General features: G+C 39.4%; 1 protein-coding gene across 3 annotated transcripts in view; it reads right to left on the reverse strand.

The window, feature by feature from the left end:
- pdgfd (platelet derived growth factor d) overlaps positions 1 to 16,983 on the reverse strand; it is a 57,017-nt gene extending 40,034 nt beyond the window's left edge. For 2 of the 3 annotated variants that reach the window (XM_085380456.1, XM_085380454.1), the window contains exon 1: positions 16,386 to 16,983. In XM_085380456.1, coding sequence (XP_085236582.1) covers positions 16,386 to 16,503 — 118 coding nt within the window. In that variant the 5' untranslated portion in view covers positions 16,504 to 16,983. The remainder of the gene's footprint in view (positions 1 to 16,385) is intronic. The other variant, XM_085380455.1, reaches the window with a different exon arrangement.
- Positions 16,984 to 22,036: the final 5,053 nt, after the last annotated feature.

Below are 22,036 nucleotides of genomic sequence, written 5' to 3' on the forward strand. Positions count from 1 at the left end.
TCCAGACTTGTTTTCGGCACAATTTACAGTGCACGCTACTCTGTTTTTTGTCAGACTTGAAATAGCCGAAATACCTTCACACTACGGACCTTCTTTGGCTCTTCCGTTCGACAATCTCTCCGGCATTGGAACCATCATCTGTTTTCTCTTCGGTCACGCTCGGTTGATTTTTCTAGTCGGCACACTCATTTCCTCCATTATGCGCTGGCTGCTTCCCAAACAAACACACGTGCGGCTTGGCACTTGTGCTGTACGTAACAAGTCACGCGACGTGACGCTGCGGCTGTGATTGGTTCGGCTCTGCGCTACTGAATTTGGATCGGCTGACCTTTTTTTTTTAAATTTTTTTTTTAAGAGGACAAGAGCGGCGAGGTCTATCGCGATAGCTTAATTTCTCTATCGAGTAAAAGTTATATCGCGATACATATCGTTATCGTTCTATCGCCCAGCTCTACTTATAATTAAAAGGTTCTCAGTCATCCAGGTCATCGTAGAGAACCAGTTTTTGTCTGGTAGACAAAAACTGGTTCACCCGAAAGACAAAACGCCTAAACACAAACTTAACAATGTGGTGTATGCTGTACAGTGCAGCGAGGAATGCCCAGACCTCTACATTGGAGAGACCAAACAGCCAATTCACAAGCGCATGGCACAACATAGAAGAGCCACCTCCACAGGACAAGACTCAGCAGTCCATCTGCATCTTAAGGATAAAGGACACTCTTTCGTGGATGCCAATGTTCACATTTTGGACAGAGAGGACAGATGGTTTGAAAGAGGAGTGAAAGAAGCCATTTACGTCCACTGTGAGCGACCATCTTTGAACAAAGGCGGTGGTTTACGACACCAACTCTCTGCCATCTATAATCCAGTTTTGAGTTCCCTTCCCAGACGCCTTAATGCCCACTCACATCCTGGGCCATCTGACCTCAGGAATTCGCATGATAAGGTGGGGCCAGGTTTCACATTGAGCTCACCCGAAACCCTGGCTGATTGGGACCCACACCCAGTTTCACACCTTGGCTCATGTGATTAGGTAGGGGATCATCAAGGGTTCCTTTGTCCCTCTTTGGGGGGATACTCCCACTGGATTTATATCTGGGACTCCCCACCATTTGACCTTAGAACTGAAGAAGCTTCTCGGATGAGAGGTGAAACGTCTTCAAGCAACTCAAAGAAGTCCAGACGCTTTTCTTTCCAAGCTCCTTAGACAATTTAAAAAAAACTAGATGAAAAAGAACTTAACTTCTTTCTTCGATACATGGCTTCTTTGTCATTGCTGCTACTATTGTACTTCTACTGTTAAGATGGGATTTTAATGTGTGAGTCATGGGACTGGCTTTGATTTGCTTTTGGGTCACTCTTACAAGTGGCTCTTTGTGAAAACTGCCTCATTGTTCAGTAGTGGAGAACAGCACCTTTAAGTTGTAAACAACTTGAATGAGTAGCATTAAATCAACAGTGAAAAATGTTATTTCCAGTCTTCATGCTCCTCCTGATTTGCACACAAACAATTTCCACGCTTTTTCAAACTAAAATCAAGACAAGCCAGTGTTTCGGGCGTTTAAAGACACATTACTTGTTTTTAAGTCCCTTAGAGAATCTTATTTTGACTGTGACAATCTCCCACATTACTTATGCATTACATAGAAGGATAATGTATTAATCTGAATTAAATACTCAAGCTGATTTACCATGGGTTTTTAACATCCGTAAATCCAAACAGGATACAGCTTTAGTCTTGTTTCTATAGCACTAAGTTAACATCTCTACATTCTCTTCGCCTTCTGCCAGTCAACTTAGCATGCTCCCATCCTCTGCAGTGATGTGCTCCTGTTTAACACCTTGGCTAAGCTCGCTGAATAATGCAGTGGGGGGAACAACTCGCTGAATCAGCACTGAGGACAGGTCAGCGGAGACACTGTGGTTTAGCGGCTCTGGCAGCCTCGACACATGAATGCAGAGGCAGTCCGCATAAGCAGACGCGACATATTCACATAAACACAGAGATCGTATTAGGGAGATGGGGCTCAAATGCATAATCAATGCAGATTAAAGCATTTTTCATAGTCAACACATTCCAACCACTTCACCAATACATCTTGACATACTAACTACACATATTAGAGCCCAATTTATGTCAGTAACTTCAATTATATTTGCCTCCTTTATTAAATACAATTCAAATAAACACAAAAATGCAGCATTACTAAAGTCAAAAACATTTTTATAACTTTTACATTTACTTTACAAGAACGTAGAAGTGTAACAAGCTAACTAAACTAAAACTTGTGGGTATTTCCATCAGAAGGTTTTTTTCTCCGACATCTAAGCTGAATACAGATTGTGGCTTATGCATAACATGAATAAATCCTTTTCTGGCCACAGTGTTGTACATGCTGTGTGGTGCCATACACAAATACAGTGCGGCACCAAGTGAAGGATGGAGAGGGAATCACAGCATGGTGTCTGATATCTTTTCCCATCTTGCTAAATAAGGAAGACGAAGCAAAAATTTCCTTGTAATTATGTTAAAAGTAAGACTGACAGGAGGAAAGAACTAGAATGTTGGAAGGTTGACGACTGAGTGAGACACGAGAGGAATCTGTGCCTGCAAGCGGGAGAGAAAGTGAGAGGAGAAAGCAGGTAGGTGAGGAGAGTCAGCTCAAGTTGTAACAACAGATTTTAAGGAGGTTCTGAGGGAGGGGTGGGACAGGGAGAAGGGAAGGATGAGGGATGAGAGGGGCTCGTCCCGACGTGGCCTCTAACTCCTTGATGCAGAGCATTTACTAAGCCCTCATAAGCAATACCGTCCCCATATGAGAATGTGTCTTGATACAGAGTTTTATTTGCCATTTTCATTATATTCCATTATACTCACTTTGTTTGATGAGGTACCTTTACAAGTAACATTGTGAACTGTTGGTTACTGTTTCTTGAAGGCAAATAGAAGGTAAACAGCTCAAAACTGATTCTTAAGATAAAATCCGTCATACAAATACAAATGGTAAATATTAGGACTGACATCTGGTTTTTATAGACCTCTTAAGCTGTCTGCCTGCATGGATTTGTATGTCCTGTGACTCTACATTTATCACAAGTCTGTGCATCTCTGCATTAAGAGTTAATGTGATAATGCGTGAGCTTGTGAGAATATAAAAGTGTGTGTTTGTAAGGCTTGTTAGAGAAGCAGTTGGCTCCTGCTGACAGCTACTGCAGTCTGAACAGCAGGGCTGACGAGGACAATCAATTAGCCCTGATTTGCCCACATACATACACACACAGTGATAATTGCATACCGATGCGCACTGATCTAAACACACCTTATACAGTATTGTATTATAAACAACATTATATACAACATGATCAACATCTAATGAATTTTATTTGCAAAAAAAGCATTTTTATCTTGAAATTTCGTCACCGTTCCAAAAAACACTCTAACTTTTCTACTGCATGAAAGAAGAAATGAGGAGACATAGTGCTGGGCTGTGGCACTATCTGCCCGTGTGTGTCTGTGCGTGTATGTGTGTTTGTTATGCCCCAGCTGGAGTAGCGCAAGTTTATTAAAAATCAGACTCGATCCCTCTAGGGGCGGCTTGGATGCTGTTTGCTCGATGTATGCTTGTGTGTGTGTTTGCTCTGAGCGCTGTGTGTGATCCTGAGCAGATGCTGATGTTTTGACAGCCATCCTGCTCTCAGTCTGTCCGCCTCACGTCAGCTGTGTGTGTCTGCAAATGTGCATTCGTGTTTGTTGTAGAAAGCATGCGCGCAAGCACAAGCCGTACGTGTGTGCACGTGTGTGTGTGGTCTTAGTGCAGGGTTAAACAGTGGTCTCACTGTCAGTGAGTATCTGACCTTCTATCTACCACTGGGATCACTTATCCTTCTGCAGGCTCCACAGTAGCACACGGCACCATCCTCCTGTCATTTCTTTCTTAGTTTCTCCTTCTTTCCTTTTCTTTTTCAACTTAATCTTTCTGCCACTCTCTCTCATTTTCCCTCTTTGATAGCCCTCTAACAATGCCATTTCCCTTTACTCCTATCCACGTCCCCTATCCCCATTTCTCTGCACTAATAAGTCCCTGCTTCTCCCCCTCAACACTTGCGGCTCCCTTCTCTTCGTTCTCTGCTGCTCAGATACCAATATTCATAGAGTTAATGATGAAATGAAAACAGAGGAGGAAAAGCTAATGAAGAAGAGGGAAGACAGGGGTAGAGGTAGGAGACAGTGTGAGGAATGCTGAGATACACAAACTGAGAATCAGACAGAGAGTGAATATGGGGCAGAAACGCTGACAGTAGGGGAAGGAAGGATAAAAGTGTTTGACAGAGGAGGAAAAAAGGAATCTTTTTCATTTGTGTCAGCGCGCCATTGTCAGAGTAACAAAGACATAGCTCTCACAGTGCACTGGAGGATTTGTCAAACACACTTTCCCTTTCGCACACTCAAACACACATATATATAAAAAGCACGAAACATAAATACACAGGGTGTTTATCTCTTTCCTTCAGCAGGGACGAAACTCCTGGGGTGAGAGCAGCTCCTGCTCTCATCTTTCTGCAGTGTCACTTCTGACATTTGTCATGTTCTCCCCCTCATTCAAGTTTCAGCAGGCATTGAAAACATCTGAAAGACTTTATACCTTTGTGTAGTTTGAGAAAATAATCTAACCACCATTTACCTACCTTTCACCCTCAAACGTGACCCATAAGCAACCCTTCACACACGATTAATGACTGGAATGCTAAATTTGCATCATTTTTGCACAGCACCCTGTATGAGTTCTCACTGTACACGATGCTTGAAGTAAATTCTTTTTGCTGCCCACTGTTTTTTTTTGTTTTTTTTGGCCAACTGTATTGTAAAGATTTGTATGAACACAAGTCTGAAAAAAGATAACTTGGTAAGTTGACACAGATTGGTTTAAGAATACAGGATATGTTGAGTTGATTATTGGTCTCAAGGCACTGAGCTCATTAAACCACTGAAGGATGCTTCAGGGTCAGCACAGCAGATATTGAGGAGTGATGGGAATAATTTTTCCCCAAGGATAACCCAGCCCTTAAGAGAAATAGGTGGATAAATGGTAGCAAATAGGCTTTGCAAAGCTTTAGGATAGTAACACATTATTTTTGTACTGTTGCCACCACAGTGGGTTTTATATCAAACAACCAAGATGTGACTGAAATGCAGATTTTCAGCTTTAATTTACTGGGTTTATCAAAAAGGTATTGCATTAGCTGTTTAGTAATTGCAGCCATTTATATACACAGACTTTTCCAGTTCTGAGAAGTAATTGGCCAACTGACCGACAAGTAGTTGGACTGCCAAGTGAGTCCTGCTCTTTCACTATTTCGTCACAACCTAAGAAGATAGAAGATCTGGAGTTCATTCCAAATGTTGAACTTGTAGTTGGTAGCTTTGTTTTCTGCTGAAATTCTAAATTTGAGGTCCAGTGGTAAAATTAGTCCTTTATTAGTCCTAAAAAACAAAATAAACCTATCAGATAAAAAAAAGAAAAAGAAATAGTGTACTGCCCAGCTGAATATAAATACAGCAAATTGCAAACCACTGGTTACACTCAACAACAAGAAGGTCACAAACTCTTTCCATGAAACCAAGATAAAGTTACGAGAACAGAAAAGTATTATGAAGAGAAAGAAACAGCTCCTGATTCAAAACCACAAAACGTTAGCAAGCTACTTGACAACCATCCTATCATTTCAGTGTGTGTGTGTGTGTGTCAAATATGTTAACATTTTTAAAGTCTGTCACCACCATGTTAGTATTATAAACTATTTTCAATAAATAAATATATTGCATGTGAATGTTGTGCAATTCTACTGATATTGGTATTGACTATTAAATTTCTGCTACTGTGACATCTCTAATGGATAGTATGCAATACAGTACAATTTATGCACTTCATGAAACCATTCTACATAACTCACCATTGTATGGCTGTCTTCACTTTCTTAGTTATAGTACAATAGCTGTAGTCTTTGATTTGGAAATAACTCAGGAAAGATCAAAAACAATTATGTTTTAATTCTTAATCCCATGTATAAAATGACTCATTAAGCAATAAGCAATTTGACCCAACTGTGAGCAGTTTTTAAGACGCAAGTTAACCATTTATGCATTCATGCTAAAAACGTACACCTTATATTACCTAAAATACAATAATTAAACCCTACAGAGCCATAAGGGGAGAGGTCTGTGATGGCAAGGTCAAATTTTGCTTCAAAGCAGCTCAGCAGGAAATCATTTTCACTCGGTTTCAGTTCTTGTTGTGCCAAACTGAGGATGTTGTCATCTTTTGGTTTTATGCATCTATGATCTGCAGCGTGATATAGATCAGCAGCTTTCCAACTCAAGTCCAAATGACTGCCAAATAGCTGCACAACAGACTCTTTTAATTGCACCCTCCATCCCCTCAGAGAGCATGTTTCAAAGTACCACCTTGCACCAAGGGACATCGATGTAATTAACACACCTGCTGCAAGTACAACTACAGTGGCGTTGTTAATTAGAGTTCATTTGTTTGTGTAAATAGGAAGCAGAAGCTGTTCTGACAGGTCGTGGAAGTCAGGCGCCTTAAGCAGGCATTTTATGTTTTTATTTATTCATTTTACTGCATTTAATACTTTGTTCCACGTGTTACTTAATTACTCTGTAAGCTTTGAACATGTAAACTTCACTTTTCCACATGTTATAGACAACATTTGAGCTGAAATGCTGTTTTACAGGTGAGTAGCTTTAGGGAAAATGAAGGGATGTAAATCTAGATCAATAAATAAAACTTTTAGAGCCCAGTAGGTATTATTGGACTCATACCTACACAGATGCAGTCCTCCTCTCTTGTATCTTTAACACACTCATACAAACAGATGAGAAGTTTTCTCATGCATGAACTGTTGACTCACATTAGCTTTGTTTGTGAAGGACTGGAGCAGACTAAATGCCATGAGAGAAGCTCACCATCCAACTAATCTACTACCTTCAAAGTACACACTTCCATTTCTTCACACTATGTTTTCTCCCTATTAATATTCCTCATTCTTATTCATCTGCGTTTCTCTGAGGTTGAGGGGGTGCTGTGAATCTTTGTTCAGAGACTCCCTCCCTCCTCTCTCTCCAAATTTTTGTCTCCTCCTATCCTCTTCTTATCCCTCAATCTCTTGTTTATCTCACATTCACTGCTTATTCAGCACAACCCTCTCCCACTCATACTTCTCCTTTTTGATGCCATGCACTCTATATCACTCTTTTCACACCTCTACAGTCTCTCTCCATATCAATCACTCGGTTTCTGTTGTCTGAAGTTATCCCTCTTACTTTCACAAGCTCTCTCTTTCGTCTGCTTGTCAGCTGTTTTTGTAACACACTGGCAGAATGCAGCATCTCTCGCCACCCTTTTTTTTAGCCTTTCCTCTTTGTTTTACCCCAGTCAACCTCTTACCTTCTATATAGTTATACATTTCTACTTGTTTAGCTTCCCGTCTTCCTTGTTTAGCTACCTTCACTTTATCTTATTCAACCTTCATTATCTTCTCTGTCTTTTATTTGAATCTGTTCTTTTGTTTCACCCACTAGTCCAACTGCTTTCTGTTTCTGTGCACCTCCACCTCCTTGCTCTTTCCCTCTTCTGTTATTTGCACCCTGCTATTTGGCAGTCCGATGGCTCAGCTGCCAAGACTGACACTCTACAAGGACTAAACATCTGTCTCCCTTTCTCTCTACCTCGCTCTCTAATTCTCCTCTACTGAGTCCCCAACTCAGCTCATTTTCAAAAGTGCATTGCTGGCTTGTAAATTCAGTTATTACAGCTAAGGAAGACAATGCACATCAACAGAGATAAATGATTCTGCACAACTCATAACAAGCTTGCATTAACAAGTGCCATAGTTGCCAGTTATGGGAACCCTAAGTAATCAAAGTCTATACACAGTATAGACTAGAAAGTATTACAAAATATTCTACCAATACTTTTGAATTATCCCACTTTTGGCATGATCGCACATTAGAATTTATGTTTTCAGCTCACTTTGGCTGGAGGAACATTAAATATGTCAACTGTTTTCATACATATATCACCTCTTATGGGGGATAAGATAAGGAAAACATCAGAATATAAATATTCAAATGGAAGTGTTGTTACTCAAAATAGCAATCTATTACACATTAATCGTTACTTTCGTAATAGTAATACGGTATATTTTCTGGATTTTTAATTTGTTACACTACTCGTTACATTATATTATGATTACTCCATAAAATGACTTGAAATGCATTGACACATAATTTTGTGGTTCGTTTTTTTTCTTTCCGCCCCACACCTTTGTAAGCACCTTTTAAAGCAAGTAATAACATAGTTGTAACTGTCATTTAATTACTGGATTTAGTAAAGTAATGCATTGTAATGTGTTACAGCCAACACTGCCATATGACAATAATTTAAATTATGTATATTCATTATTTTGGTAATTCCCATGCATCTAGCACTCTCACTTAAACCATCCAGAGCATTTTTTAGTAGTAAGAACACAACTGATCTTCTTTTGTGTGCAACCTTCGAGAAAATGTCTGCAACTGTGTACAGGGATTCCCCAAACACTGTAATATGTTCATGTGCAAGAAAGATAAAGATAAATGATCACATCAGAAAAATAAAGCTAAAATGAAAATGTTTAAGCTTGGCATTGGTACAAATACAAACAAGCTATTTCACTCGACTGAATTAGATTATAAACATGCTCCTAAAACTGTAACATTTACTGCAAAACTTTCCTCATCACCACTTTTTTGTCATCGCGTTTTTCTAAATTGTTACAGTATAATCACATTTCTGCAAGACGATGCGGTCACGGTTAATTTTTTTTTAAATCATGAATTTACAGTTCTTGGGTTCTCACATTGCTGTGGTTAATGGAGCGTATTAGATCCTGTCATTGCTTCTTTTCTTTCTTTCTGTAAACTCCTGTAAACTTTGGATAATATTGGGGAATTCATTGTTCTTATTTAGACATTAGTATTTTAGAGAAGGGGTGAAAGGATTTATTTTTTTTTGTTGCATCATGCAAGTTTTAATCAAATACTGAGATATCAGGTAATCTGCTGGTGTTTGGCACTGTTCTTGATCTTGACCCCCCTCCCTCGTCAGAAATAGCTTATCTTTCCCTCCTCTATCAGTTCTGCTTACCTTCATCTTCTCTGTCCATTTGGCTTGCAATTGGTTTCACTATATATCTTTGGAAGCTGACGAGGCAGAAAAGTAGAAGGACAGGTCTTTTAACTTGGCATATCTCTCTCTACACACCTTTTCCCCGTTCTCCTCCTCTGTGCCCTCTAAGCTTCCTTTAAAACTACCACTTCTCTCCCACTGCCCTTGCTTCCTCCTCCTAAAATATGAGCACCATATCATACGTGACTCTACACCTAGACCCACTCAATTTTCAAGCCATCATTTCACCCTTTGCCTCTTTCTCTCCCTTACTCTCTCTCTCTCGCCACACAAACAGCACACACTCCTCTCCCACTACACTGTCCAAGTGGTCACCGCCCTATTTTCTTTTCTGTGCAGGGGAGGAAAAGACCGTCTGCCAAACATTTAGAGGTGGGGTAACTTTGGCTCATGCAAAGTGTGTGGCAAAGCATGCGTGTGTGTGTATGTGCGTGATGAAAAGTGTTTATTGGGGGATTCCCTTGAAAGGGAGATCCTGTAATTGTGTTTGATTCAGCCTGGGTGGGCGGGTGGGGAGTAGCTTCATGTTGGGTGTCCGAAATGTGACTCATGAATTCCAAATAACCTCAGTCATAATCCTCCCTGCTGTCACCCCTGTGTTTAATATAGTCCCAGAAAAACATTTGGAACCCATTTACATCCTGTCATTATTCAGTTTCGCCAGGCTTGTGTGATATCACAAGTCGGTGTGACATTGTGATGTAACACACAAAACAGAATCACTGAATTTTGGTTCCATCACTATCCTGATGAAGCATATGTCTAAATTCAACAAGGGAAATCTTTCACATCTCTATCTTCATCTTCACCACCACCAGCATCTAGACTCCTATCCTACTTCCTATCCTATTCCTGATCTGAGTCTAATTGCCAAATAGCTTTTTTAGACATGATTTTGATTTGAGAAGATATTAATGTAAAGTTCCACAATAGCTAGTAAATGAACACTAGAGAGGATATATTTTCACAAGTGATGCTTAAGAAGGTCAAGTATGTACAAACTTTGCATCTCAACTTTTAAGCCAACACGAGTAAAAAGAAGCCGAAAGTGGTCTAGGAAATGGAAAATGGAATACACAGTTCCATAAGAATGTGAACATTTGGAAAAGCTCCAAGACATCTACCAACGGATACAGAGGTGAAATTGTTTAGTCAAACATGAATCTCTACTTTGAACTGTTCTTCACAGGGTTTCCACGAGTGTATTACAAGTCCAGCGGTGCACCAATCCACAAGACTGTTTTGATGGGAGTGTGATTGTGCCTCTGTGTGTCTGTGCTGTGTGTCCCTGGCCACACTGAGCACTCATACACACTGAGGGCCCGCAGGACATCACAGTTATTGATAATGCAAACAGGTGAGGACATTATCTGTACCAATATCTAAATGAATTGCTGTGGAGCTTGTGGCTTTTTGCTTTTTTCTCATAATCTATGCCCTTTTTTCAGTATACAAAGGTAAATAAAGGTCTATCAAGTGCATCCATAGTGTCTGATAGAATACATTTGACTAAATGTGTTATCCTTGTGCAGTTGTCTCTGTTTTGTCTTAGTATGCCTGTCTGTGACACTGTTTGTCACATTGTATTTGCCAACAGAGCCAACGGGGTGAAATAGCTTTTGATTAAAAACAGCTGAAACAAATGGGTGAAGGCTGAGAGATAGAGACAGACATGAGAAAGAGAGAGATTGAAAGAGGAGGATCTGCAGAGATGAAGTGATATGTAGCGAGGCGCAGACTGATAAGACGGCACTGAGAGGACGGCAAAGATAAGAATTATTGGAAGAAAGAGAAGGATTCAGAAGGATATGCCACGACTCTTCATAAAAAAAAAATATTGTGCTCAATACAAGATGCGTAATTTCTAATCTCTGTCCGCCAAAGTGACCCGTTGCACTCCATGACTAAATGATGGTTTTATGACAAAAACAGAGAAACCTGTATGTCTAACCTGTTGCTAGTAGAGAGCTGGTTATCACTGCAATTATGGTTACTCTCTATTTTTCATACTCCAAGTATAATAACTCTGTATGTGGTGCATGTTAGCGTTCGTGCTAATGGCTCAAACATAGTTGTGCTTTGGCCCTACACAGAGCCTACGCACAACTTTGCAAATCATCCACATGTTACAACTGTTTAGTGTCACCAGGGGGCAGTGTTACAAACAACCAATCTGTGGGCAAGTCACACTTCTGTTGTTGTTAGTCTTTCAATTGGCTGCATGTATAACATACAAAGAGCTAAAGTGACTGTTAAAAACAAGGAAAAGTGTCCATCATAGCCTCTGCCTGTGCTTTTCAGGCCCTTTTTGTCTCCTTTGAGGATTACATGCAAGCAAAAGGGACAAGAGTGTACAAATGCAGTATAATACAAGCCCCCTGAATATGTAATATGCTATCATATTAAGCTTCAAAGTGTAACTTTAATCCTGAAGCAAACAGTTAAAAAGAAGATATCAGTGCTCTTATATCGCTAGAGAATTTCACTTTACCGCATTCTCTCAAAGTCACATATTGTCTGCCTTAGACTTCAGTATGCTAAGTAGCTAAACACACCATGGTACATTTAGATTAGCCCAGCTGCACTAATAAATGTAATATTACAAGGAGAAATCTTAATATAATATATATGGAGTAAATAACTTAAAATTACCATTTTGACATTTTCATTACAGCTGACGTCAGCAGTTTTATTTTACGCGGAAAATAAATTTTAGGCTATGATATGAGGAGTCTCACAAGGATTGTTGATGGTGTATTAAAAAGATTAATATTTCACCAAATGTCCCTCTCATTTTTTCTGTTTTTCCACATATACACAACATATCTACACACACACACACACCATGTACACATGATTTAGACGACCTGCTGAAGTTAAAATCAACCATCTCTAAGGTTTACAGAGAAACATCTGAAAAAGAAAGAATATCCAGTGAGCAGCGGTTCTCTAGGAGTAAACACCATGTTGATGTCTGAGGAGAAAAACCCGGCTGCTTTGAACTCATAGGAAGGCAACAGTTACTTAGATAGCCACTCATTGGAATCAATATATGCAGAAGAGCATAAGGACTACAGCCGATAAACTACAGCAACTTAAGACCACAGAGGGTGCCACTCCTGTCAGCTACAACTGGAAAATGAGGCTCCAATTTGCATGGGCTCACTAAATAATGGGATAATAAGATATTGAAAAAATTATGAATCTCAATTCAGATGACGGGTTCAGCAATTGACATAAACAACATGAAAGCATGAATCCATCCTGCCTTCAATCAATGGTGTAACGGTGTGGAGGATATTTTCTTGGCACGCTTAGGGGACTTTGATCAGTACCAGCTGAGTAACACCGTACCTGGGTACTGCTGCTGACCCTGTCCATCCATTTATGACCACAGTGTATCTATTCTGCAGGTTAACGCACCATATGAATCAGCCTAAATAATCTCAAATTGGTTTCTTGAATGTGACAATAAGTTCACTGTACTCAAACAACCTCCACAGTCACTAGATCTCAATCCAATAGAGCACCTTTGGCATGTGGTGGAACAGGAGGGGATCATCATGGATCTGCAGGCAACAAATCGTGTGATGCTGTCACGTCAACATTGACTAAAATCTCTGACGGATGCTTCCAATACATTGTTGAATCTATGCCATTCTATCATGTGCAATTCTATGTGATGTCGGATGGGCTTTGCATCCATCTGCTGCATTCTCAATACCTAAGGATATCATTTCTCTGAGATGAATACTGAGAGACGAAGTATTCATCAGAGACTGGCGCCACCAGGCCCTCTGACCACCAGTAGGGAACGGGTGAAGTGTCTTGCCCAAGGACACAACGACCGAGACTGTCCAAGCCGGGGCTCGAACTGGCAACCTTCCGATTACAAGACAAACGGCCAACTCTTGAGCCACGATCGCCCCTAGTTAAGTTATACCTCTGTTAAAAACCAGAGCAGAGCAGTCACCTTTACCATCAGTTGCTCAACATTTCGCTGTATTATTAGTCCTGCATATTAACAAGTTGTTGTAAATTGTTATTATAATAATAAATATCTTGAGCAATAGTAGAGCGGTTCACAGAATATAAGCAGTATGGGAAATAGTTGAACATCTGTGATATTTTATGATGTTTTCGATGGTAGTAGCCGAGTCTGTGTATATGTTTGTGCTTGTGTATTAGTTTTTATTGTATTTGGGTCATCTGGTCTTTTCAGTGGAGATGACAAATTCCTCTGAGCAGAAAGGCCAAATAGTGTTTATTTTGTTGTATGTGTTTACATGTGTATTTTTGTGTTTCCTTCTCTACAAAAATACGCCGTCTCCCTGGCTAACCCCCCCCCCATCTCCACACCACCCAAACCCCTTTAAAGCACACGTAGACTCACTTCAATAGCAGGCAAAAAGAATGAGAAAAATGCTGAACAAACACGGGAGGAAAATAAAACAAAACCTTGGCGGGAATTCCTTGAAATGAGCTAAGACATTCTGTCAGAACATTTACACACAAATACGCACATATGAGCACATTCGCAATGGTTAATGGATGAAAGAAAGCTGTGGAGGCCCTATCAGCTTTAGGTTGGAAACAACTCTAATCAGCTACAGTCAATCAAATAACAGAACTAAGCTCTCATATTCCACATAAGCTGGTTGTTTTGGCAAAAACTAGACACAAACACACAAGTAAAGATAACTTTGTAGCAGTGTATTATTTTAAGACTCTGCAATGGATTAAAGAGCTGTTGAATCTAAACATCTTGCAATCAGGCTGACTGGACAGCAGCTTCGGTTCCACGTGACTCGACTTCACTTTGATCATATCGGTCTGATTTGGTATTATTAGAAAATACGGATGGTTTGACAACTGTGTCAAGAGGCTCTCTTATCGAATGGCTGACCTCATCTCATTGAGTGTGAGTGTGTAAAAAAAGTTAGACTGATAAGACGCTGTTGTTTTAGTGACTAAGGAGTTTGGATTACAATACATGGGAAACAATGAGACTCTAGTATAACAGCTATTTTTTAAATGTTAGAGTAAAACAAGTTTGTGGGAGAAAAAAACAATTTACCAATTTATGAATAATCTCGCATGCATGTGTTGTATGTGTTGACTTGTGGGACTGATTTTTAAGCTTCAAACTTTTTATCCTGACTTTGTTCATTTAATAGTTGTAACAATACAAAGCTGTTGCAAAAAGTATATAGGGACCTCTAAAGCAGCGCTGGATTTGCTTCATTAACCCATTTTAAAGCAGATATAAGTGAGAAAAATCTTTTATTGTAAACATGATATGCTGGTATCATAATTTCTGTGTTTGAAACTTGAGGTATTGCAGCAAACCTCCCTGGACAAGGATTAAAGCTGAAAAGTTCCCCAAGACCATTCAATGGTTAGCTATGTTATTGTCAAAAGATTTCAAGAAGGACAAGAGCATAAATAACAGTATAATGTACAATGATGTCTGGAGTTCGACTGATGTAGGAACTTTAAGACTGATACTGTTACCAGTCGTTTGTGACTTAAAAATCCAATGTAATGGATGATGTTGTTTTTCTTTTCAACAGATGAAAAGGATTTCCGTAACAGTTTGTATGTGAATTTATTCATATGTTCTTACAGAGATAATATGACAGTGCATTTTAAAAATAATCTTGTTTTAATGTCACCACAAGGCTCTACTTAACTCATATCAGCTCGTTCTTGTGTTTGTGGTGTTTCAACAAATATGCTGACGCTGATAGTACGTTTGGAGGGTGTTCCTCCTGTTTCTTTATTTTTTTAATTTTCATTTATCAGCTGTTATAAATGCTTGTTAGAAAATAACTGTAAATATATTATTAGAGGTCATGAAGGTCAAAGACTATTATTAAATACTGTGTCTGGAATACTAAAAGAGTAGAACAACTGTGTTTACAATTGCAGTCTGAGACAGACTTCAGTAACATAAAACTTGAAAACAATAGCAACAATAGCAACCACCAAGGGAGATTTTCTACAGAGCTGTAAAAAGAAAAAAGTTGGAACACGTATTAAAAACACAGATTTTAACAGTATTGTGAAAACTTACTCCAGTGTTAACGCTGCCTTCTTCTGATCTTTGCAGCTAATACCGTTTCTTTTCCTGTTCTGTGAGGGAACAAACACTTTTCATCCTGCTGCTATTTTGAACCTCGCCCAAAAAGATCTGATGCAGCTGCTGTCTTTTTAAAGCACCAACTTTTAATCTGCACCATTTCTTCCATCACTTTTCTATTCCGTCTGCTTGTCCTCATAATGCTGCTACAGCTCTGCAATGGCTATTGTGATGTTTGCCGTAAATACATGCATTTATCTAACGGGGTACAATGAAACGTCCTTCGGGTGGATGTTACACTGTTGGATTCAAATGATAAAACTCAAATACTGACCGTTTTGTTGACAGGTTTGGTTGAGATGATTCATAAAATTGGAAATGATGAAAAAAGCTAACAACAACAACAACAACAACAACAACAATAATAATAATAATAAACTAAAGATAGTTTAAGACGTGTCTAATAGGGTTTTATTGTGTCAGACTTTCATTCATGGCTGAGCTCCCCATGCAACCTTGTGTTTTCTACACTCACACAGGAGAGAGTTTAGTCAAACAGGCCTCAGGGGCAGCTATCCAGGTCAGAACCTAATACAGAGGTATTTTCATGCTTTCCAGCCAAAAGCAACGCTGCAGCTGTTTGGGTGTGCGCGCGTGGTACTCAGCGCTACTTCACCACGACTTTGCCCTCAGGCACGAGCGCAAAGTAAGCATGGCACACATCCAGAAATTTATACAGCCACGAGACTCTGAGAATCTGAAGACCTTATCTTAAATTATGTAGAGATGCATGATAATTATGCTACAAAAGGTGTTTAACACCCAGTGGGACAAAGTGATGCCCGTTCTTTATTTCATTTTCAAAAATTTCAATTGTTATTCAACGGAATTTATGCGCTTCCTGTTTCTCCATCGCTCATTTTTAGATCACTTAACTTTCACCACCAAGTCAGTCGTTTGCACACAAATCCACGTACACACTGTGCACCACAAAACATGTTATTACAGCTACATCGATATTAAAGCTAAAGAAAGTTTAAAAAAGGTGATCTCACCGTCTCTTCTGTTGTTGCCCCTCATCACTTTGGTCGTAGAGACCTGAGCCCTCACGACTCCTGTTAAAGTTCCCAAAATTAGAACCGTCCACATGTGGAAAAACACCGGTCCTCTCATGTTGCTGAGAATGATGCTAGGTTAAAAAAACGACAGCGGTAAAAATGAGTAAATGTCCTCTTCGTCTTCTAGTGGCTTAAGCGAAAAATGATGTACTTCAAAAGTTATCTAAAGCTTTCCATTAACGTTTGCAATAACTGCGAGCTTTGAGTAGCTCTCTCCTTTACCCGTAAATTGGAATCACTTGTTGATTCCAACGCTTGAAGTCTGACGCACTCTATGCCCCGTCTTGTTCCAAAGTGCCAAAAAATATGGAAGTCTTTGCTTTCTTTAAAAAGTTATGCGCGCACAGGCGTACCAAGTGCAAAACTCTGAAATAGCTTAGCGCAGGTGGAGGGTAATATAGCCACGCTCACGGTCAGACTGGAGACTGTAGGCGCCGGACGTCTTATCTCTGTGGAACAACTAAAAAAAAATCTATTCTGCCACTGAGAAATATCCCGCATAGTTTTCCAGTTTCTAATGCATCTGCACTTTTAAAGTTGGGGCGTCAAACTTTGCCAAATGAGTGGCGCGTGCGCACCGTGTGTGAGCGTCCAGCTTGCTGTGGGTGTGCGGGTGAGATGCTTGGGTGTAAAGTTATACAGGATAATTCAAAAAAAGAAAAAAGAAAAAGAAAAAGAAAGAAAGAAAACCTTTCAAAAGAAACATCGATAAAATGTATGTAAAGTTTTCTTCGTATCTATTCTTTCTATTGATCCATCTTTTGCTTTCTGATTATTGTAATTAAGTACCTGATTGTTAAAACACACTTTGGAAAATGGAATGAGGAAATGAGCAAACGCAAATTTTTTCTTTAATTTTTATTTTTTTTTAGAAAATCCAGAGGAAATGGGGGGTGTCACCAGTTACATAAAAGGAAACGTGTCATGAACTTGTCCAGGACTTACTGGGAAATTTACTTTCCTCAGGTCTTAAATGTTGAATCATGCTGACGAAATATGAGATACAAGTAAATCCAGGGGATGAGATCTGTTACACAAGTTTTAACCAAGCAGTCACAGTAAGTCACAGCATTGTGCAATGCATGCATGATCATCTGGGTAAGGAAAGCTGGACCTGAGCATCTATGTTGTGTTTTTCAGTGTGAGAAACGTTTCATCACTTGGCAGTGACAACATCACTTTGCTCTGCCTGAGCGATGTTAATGTCATATATTTTCTGTAATTCAAAATGAGGTGTTGCGACCCATCTAAGATAACACAGCACATGTGATAAATCTGGAAATGAACTGTTTGGAATCACTCCCTAACAGTGATCTAACCACCACCGTAAAATATCATATGAGTGTGTTTCTGACTTGACTAATTGCGAATCACTGTTGTTTTTATCACTTTTTCCCTGGTCACACAAATACTGTTAGCATGTCTTGTTTGCTTTCATTTCTTTTGCACCATGTTCATGTGCATAGTCACAAAAATTATCAGAGTTATTTAGACTTTATAAGATGAACTTGCCAACTTCGGGTTTCTGTTGAGTCAGCAGAAAGCCTACCCATTACTGAGCAATTGGCTAATGACTAATGCAGCACCTCTAAAACTTGAAACCACTTAGGGAATTATATAGGTTATTAATAGGGAGAGAAATTTAATTAAAATTAAAAGCTATTAGACTACCCTGCTGAGCTTCAAAGGCATATGCACCACGGGAGTGAATTTGTAAGTACTGTATACATAGAGATCGGTTGTTGTCATACACAATGTGTATGGACACGCACACATGCGCACAGAGACATGAAATCTTCTTATGGTATTAAAACTTTAACCTGCCAAGAATGTAATAACATGGTAGCAATATTTGGATCTTATGTGAACATAAGTTGCTCATATGTAAAAACATAGACAGCTGAGACCAACTAGCCATGTTGATGCAACTGAATTACCATGAATTTTAAAATAATGATAATCTGTGTCATTAGTTTCTATCTAGACTACAAACATAGATTAAAATGCAGTTACATTAGCAGGTATTGTCTTTTCACTTGTGTTTCATGCCTGTGTTAAGTGTCAGCCTAAGTAAAAAAATTTTTTTTGCTAAAGCAAGCATGCATTGTATGGATGTGCTGTAGAACTAATGTCTCTTGTGTGTCTTTGTTTATGGGTGCAGTGGGCTATCCGCTTAATCTGTTGATTTAATCTTAAACACTGACAGGCCTGTTGAAACTTTGGAAGCTACTTGGAGCAAAGCTCTGCATAGTTCTGAGCCTGGTGAAGCAACACTTCGGCCTTAAAGTCTGAATATTCCAAACAATGATTTTAGCTTAACATTCACTCGATGGTCCACAGTGAATGTTGATTTCACCCTTGGTTTACCAGGATGTCTTCAGTGGTAGCAAAATGAAACATGGCTCAGGAATGAATGACTTATGAATGAATGATTATAACCCATTGAACGCCACTGTTTTGTTACTGGTCCAAGAGAGGTGATCCACTATTAGCCTTCTGAAAATTTTAGATATATTTAGGAATACTATAGTTAGTAATATTTGCATGTTAGAGCCTCTATTTTTAAGTTTATCATTTTAAACATTTCTATCTTATTAATTTTCTGTTAAATAAATATTTTCAAAAACAAAATCACATGTGAACCAAAATATTTTTAAGGGTAGACTTCTCCCACAGTTCCTCTGCAGATTAAGGCTGCGCTTCTGTCTCATCATGTAATCCCAGATTGGGGCTTGGCTTGATGTATATAATGGGGTCATGCCGGGGCCAAATGTCTATTGCAGTTCTTTGTGAGTGTGGGTAGATGATTGTGATTGCTGGCAGAATGGAGGAACTGCACAGATAGCTAGATAGATAGATAGATAGATAGATAGATAGATAGATAGATAGATAGATAGATAGATAGATAGATAGATAGATAGATAGATAGATAGATAGATAGATAGATAGATGGTAAATGGCCTGTATTTGTATAGCGCTTTTCTAGTCCCTAAGGACTAGACTGTTGTCATTCCTTTAACCTCCTAGGATCTGGTGTCCACATATGTGGACATCACATTTTGGGTTATTTAGACCAAAATACTCAATGTTGCTCTACAAGTGCCTGATATCCACTTACGAGGACATTATACTGCTACTGTTCTATCAAAATTTGAAACGAATATCCTCATATGTGGCTCTGATTTTTCATAAAAACAAAAATAAGGTAAAAAAAAAAATCTGGCAATTCTTTGTTTTTACATTCATCGGGCCCCAATATGCCCAAATATCAAAGAGAAATTAAAAATGCATGCTGTGGAAGAGTTCAGGTCTTAGGAGGTTAAACAACCAGTCATCCACCCATTGGTGATGGCAGCTACATTGCAGCCACAGCCACCCTGGGGCGCACTGACAGAGGCGAGGCTGCCGGACACTAGCGCCACCGGGCCCTCTGACCACCACCAGTAGGCAACACGTGAAGTGTCTTGCCCAAGGACACAACGACCGAGACTGTTCAAGACGGGGCTCGAACCGGCAACCTTCCGATTACAATGCGAACTCCCAACTCTTGAGCCACAATTGCCCCTAGATAGGTGTGTGTGTGTGTGTGTGTGTGTGTGTGTGTATCAGCTGCGTGCTCTAATGCTGCACCCACTGTGGTGTAATGACGATGCTGTTTTCAGCTACCCATATCTGGTAATCCTGCACAGTCATACCAAGAAACTAGTCAAATTGGGAAACTCTGTAACTACAATCCACTTCTTTCTCTTTCAGACACACACCCACAGTTTCTGGTTTGGGCCAATTAGGCTAGGGTTTCTGAGAATTGGTGTGGTCTTCATAATATAACCATGAATGCGTGTTTTTGTGACTCTGCATGCATGTGTATATAAGAGTGAGGCTAAGAAAAAATGCAAGTCTTTCTTGTTTGCTGTCTGACTAGACTCATACTCATATAAATAACAAACTTCCTTAGCTTATCATGATATAACATAAAAAGTGAAAAAAGGGATGGAATGGAAATTCAAAAAAGGATGTAAAGGGCAAAAAGAAAACAAAGAAGCCATAAAAAGTAGTCAAAAGAGAGTCTGTGTTACATCTGAGAATGATCACATACAGTATAGTAATGAGGTCAGAGGTGATCCAAATGAGGTCAGACAATGTGTTTTTACAAGGTGAAAAAATAGAGAGTAACTTGAACTTGAGTTTGTTTAGTCAGATAGGTTTTTAGGTTTTGCATGTATTCATCATTAAGTCTCGAAATGTGGCAGCCTTCATGATTTCTAAAGACCGGACACACAAAAAGGTGTATCTGTTCTCGCTCTGGGCTGTATTTTCCTGAAAGTAGTCCAGAGACAATCAAAGGAAGGAAAGAAACTTAGAAACTGTCTCTTTTAGTGGCTGAGTGCCTCCATGAAACTATTGCATCTTTTTAGGTGCTTGTATTAATGCACAATTCTCTTAAGTTTAAGTTGCATGCAAGCTTGCATAAACAGTCAAAGCTTTGTTACAAAGCTTAAAACTGACTAAAAACTGGTGATTAAAACTTCAGGTCTGCGTGTTAAAATGTTCAAATTAACAAACATAAACTAATTATTTGCCTCAAAATGTCAAAATCTCTTCAGACACATTGCGTCGGATTAATAGCCAGAGGTCAAAGGTAAATAGGGCAAAGAGGATTGTTATCTTTAGCTTTTCTCTGCTTTGTTCTGTCTCCCTGTCTCATCCTCTGTTTACCTCCTCATCCTTCCATCTTTTGGCTTAGCATCAGATGAAGGGGGATTATGTTTTAGCAGATGGAGACGTGCCCAGTGTTTTAGTGTGTGTGTGTGTGCTAGCATGAGGGCAACTTGGGTATGTGTGTACAGATCCCCCTGAGAGCCTTGACATGAAAACTGAAGCAATCTTTACTCATTAACTTGTACAAGTCAAACTGTAAAAAGTGAAGCTAGTTATAGGTTGAACAGTCCAGGTGAAACAACAACAGCACTTTGTGGAAGCAGTATTTTGAGCTAGCTGAAACAATCAACCTGCTTTAACAGAATTAAGTTTACATTTGTATGAGTGTGAAATATAGTGCGCATACAGGAGTGGATAATGTTGAACAACTACTTGTAGATGTTTCTTTATTTTCCCGTAATGCATGCTTTCCTATAAATGTCATAAAACTAACCAGTCATGACCAAAGCCATTAGAAATTTGCCAAAGCCTGGCAAAAAGACACTAAAATCATCAATTCTAGGATAAAGTATCAAAAAAAGTAAAAAAAAAATGTTCAAATCAATGTGGAACTACCTATCAGTGGTGTATGGTCCCTCATCAGAATAAAGCATCATATTGTTTTCTTCTGTTGTTTTATTTCCTGTACATAATAGATGTGCATGTTTAGGTCAGTAGAGTGGCAGATTCCTGGTTCCCACAGTAGCCTGTCTTTCTTGGCTGCCCTCTGAGAATCTCTTAATGAGCTCAACATCTCTCAGTGTGTGCATGAACACACAAGTGTGTGCTTACCCACGTAGCTGTGTGTGTGAGTGTCGCAATGTGAGCAATGAGGCACTTCCTGGTTTCTTGTGCTGTGCTTGCACTGTATGGGTGTGTAGGTGAGAAGA

Source organism: Rhamphochromis longiceps, linkage group LG14 (assembly GCF_057381845.1).
Source record: "Rhamphochromis longiceps isolate RC_006_pf linkage group LG14, R_longiceps_female_GT1.1, whole genome shotgun sequence".
Lineage (NCBI taxonomy): Eukaryota > Metazoa > Chordata > Actinopteri > Cichliformes > Cichlidae > Rhamphochromis > Rhamphochromis longiceps.